Raw genomic sequence first — 1,727 nt, 5'->3', positions numbered from 1 at the left:
TTTGTACTCCTGACACTGAAACGGTCTTCAGCCGATCAACGTTTGACTGCATGACGTGAAAAGTACTCGAGTACAGTTACCAAACAGACCCGACACTGAATACTTTCACTCGTCCCAGTAATCTGATTACCTCAAGGCGTCCCAGTGAAACACTGCTAAGGGAGGCGGGGGGGGGGAGAGGGGGGGGGGGAGGGGGGGGTCCCGGGGAGCGGCGGCACTCACCGGCGGAGAGGAGCAGCAGGAGGACCGGGAGGACCGGGGGCACCGGGGGCACCGGGAGGACCGGGGGCCCCGGGGGGGCCGGGGGGGCCGGGGGGGCCGGGGGGGCCGGGGCTCCGCTCCACAGCGTCCGGCTCCGAGCCATCGTCTGCGGTCAGCCGGGGGAGAGGCGGCGCTGCTCGGTCGCTGCTGCCGCGGCCGCTCGCTGTCTGCATGGAGCTCCAGATGTTTTTCATCCAGATGTGGAGGAGCTCCGCCTCCAGCCGCCGCGCAGGAAGTACTGCCACAGTACTACAAGTAGTCCTCAAGGGGTGTCCAGGAGTACTACACCATGTACTACTGACGCACAACAGAACTTATCCCCAAGATAAGTACTCGAAAAGTACTTCATGTTACCCAGTAGAAAGTACTCCATGTTACCCAGTAGAAAGTACTCCATGTTACCCAGTAGAAAGTACTCCATGTTACCCAGTAGAAAGTACTCCATGTTACCCAGTAGAAAGTACTCCAGATTACCCAGTAGAAAGTACTCCATGTTACCCAGCAGAAAGTACTCCATGTTACCCATTAGAAAGTACTTCATGTTACCCAGTAGAAAGTACTTCATGTTACCCAGCAGAAAGTACTCCATGTTACCCAGCAGAAAGTACTTCATGTTACCCAGCAGAAAGTACTCCATGTTACCCAGTAGAAAGTACTCCATGTTACCCAGCAGAAAGTACTCCATGTTACCCAGTAGAAAGTACTCCAGATTACCCAGTAGAAAGTACTCCATGTTACCCAGTAGAAAGTACTCCATGTTACCCAGTAGAAAGTACTCCATGTTACCCAACAGAAAGTACTCCATGTTACCCAGCAGAAAGTACTCCATGTTACCCAGTAGAAAGTACTCCATGTTACCCAGTAGAAAGTACTCCATGCTACCCATTAGAAAGTACTCCATGTTACCCAGTAGAAAGTACTCCATGTTACCCAGCAGAAAGTACTCCATGTTACCCAGCAGAAAGTACTCCAGATTACCCAGTAGAAAGTACTCCATGTTACCCAGTAGAAAGTACTCCATGTTACCCAGCAGAAAGTACTCCAGATTACCCAGTAGAAAGTACTCCATGTTACCCAGTAGAAAGTACTCCATGTTACCCAGTAGAAAGTACTCCATGTTACCCAGTAGAAAGTACTTCATGTTACCCAGCAGAAAGTACTCCATGTTACCCAGCAGAAAGTACTTCATGTTACCCAGCAGAAAGTACTCCATGTTACCCAGTAGAAAGTACTCCATGTTACCCAGCAGAAAGTACTCCATGTTACCCAGTAGAAAGTACTCCAGATTACCCAGTAGAAAGTACTCCATGTTACCCAGTAGAAAGTACTCCATGTTACCCAGTAGAAAGTACTCCATGTTACCCAACAGAAAGTACTCCATGTTACCCAGCAGAAAGTACTCCATGTTACCCAGTAGAAAGTACTCCATGTTACCCAGTAGAAAGTACTCCATGCTACCCATTAGA

At 50.0% G+C, this 1,727-nt stretch overlaps 1 protein-coding gene across 3 annotated transcripts in view; it reads right to left on the bottom strand.

The window, feature by feature from the left end:
- Window positions 1-409, bottom strand: part of LOC308131212 (TGF-beta receptor type-2-like) — a 15,657-nt gene extending 15,248 nt beyond the window's left edge. For all 3 annotated transcript variants that reach the window (XR_013936651.1, XR_013936652.1, XM_080497856.1), the window contains exon 1: window positions 223-409. Coding sequence is in view for 1 of the 3 variants with exons in the window: in XM_080497856.1 (XP_080353982.1) it covers window positions 223-364 (142 nt within the window). In the remaining 2 variants the exon portion in view is untranslated. The remainder of the gene's footprint in view (window positions 1-222) is intronic.
- Window positions 410-1,727: the final 1,318 nt, after the last annotated feature.

The sequence above is a fragment of the Blennius ocellaris genome, assembly GCF_963422515.1.
Source record: "Blennius ocellaris genome assembly, chromosome: 6".
Lineage (NCBI taxonomy): Eukaryota > Metazoa > Chordata > Actinopteri > Blenniiformes > Blenniidae > Blennius > Blennius ocellaris.
Note: the sequence above shows the minus strand (reverse complement) of the source record. Positions and strands in the feature narration are given on the sequence as shown.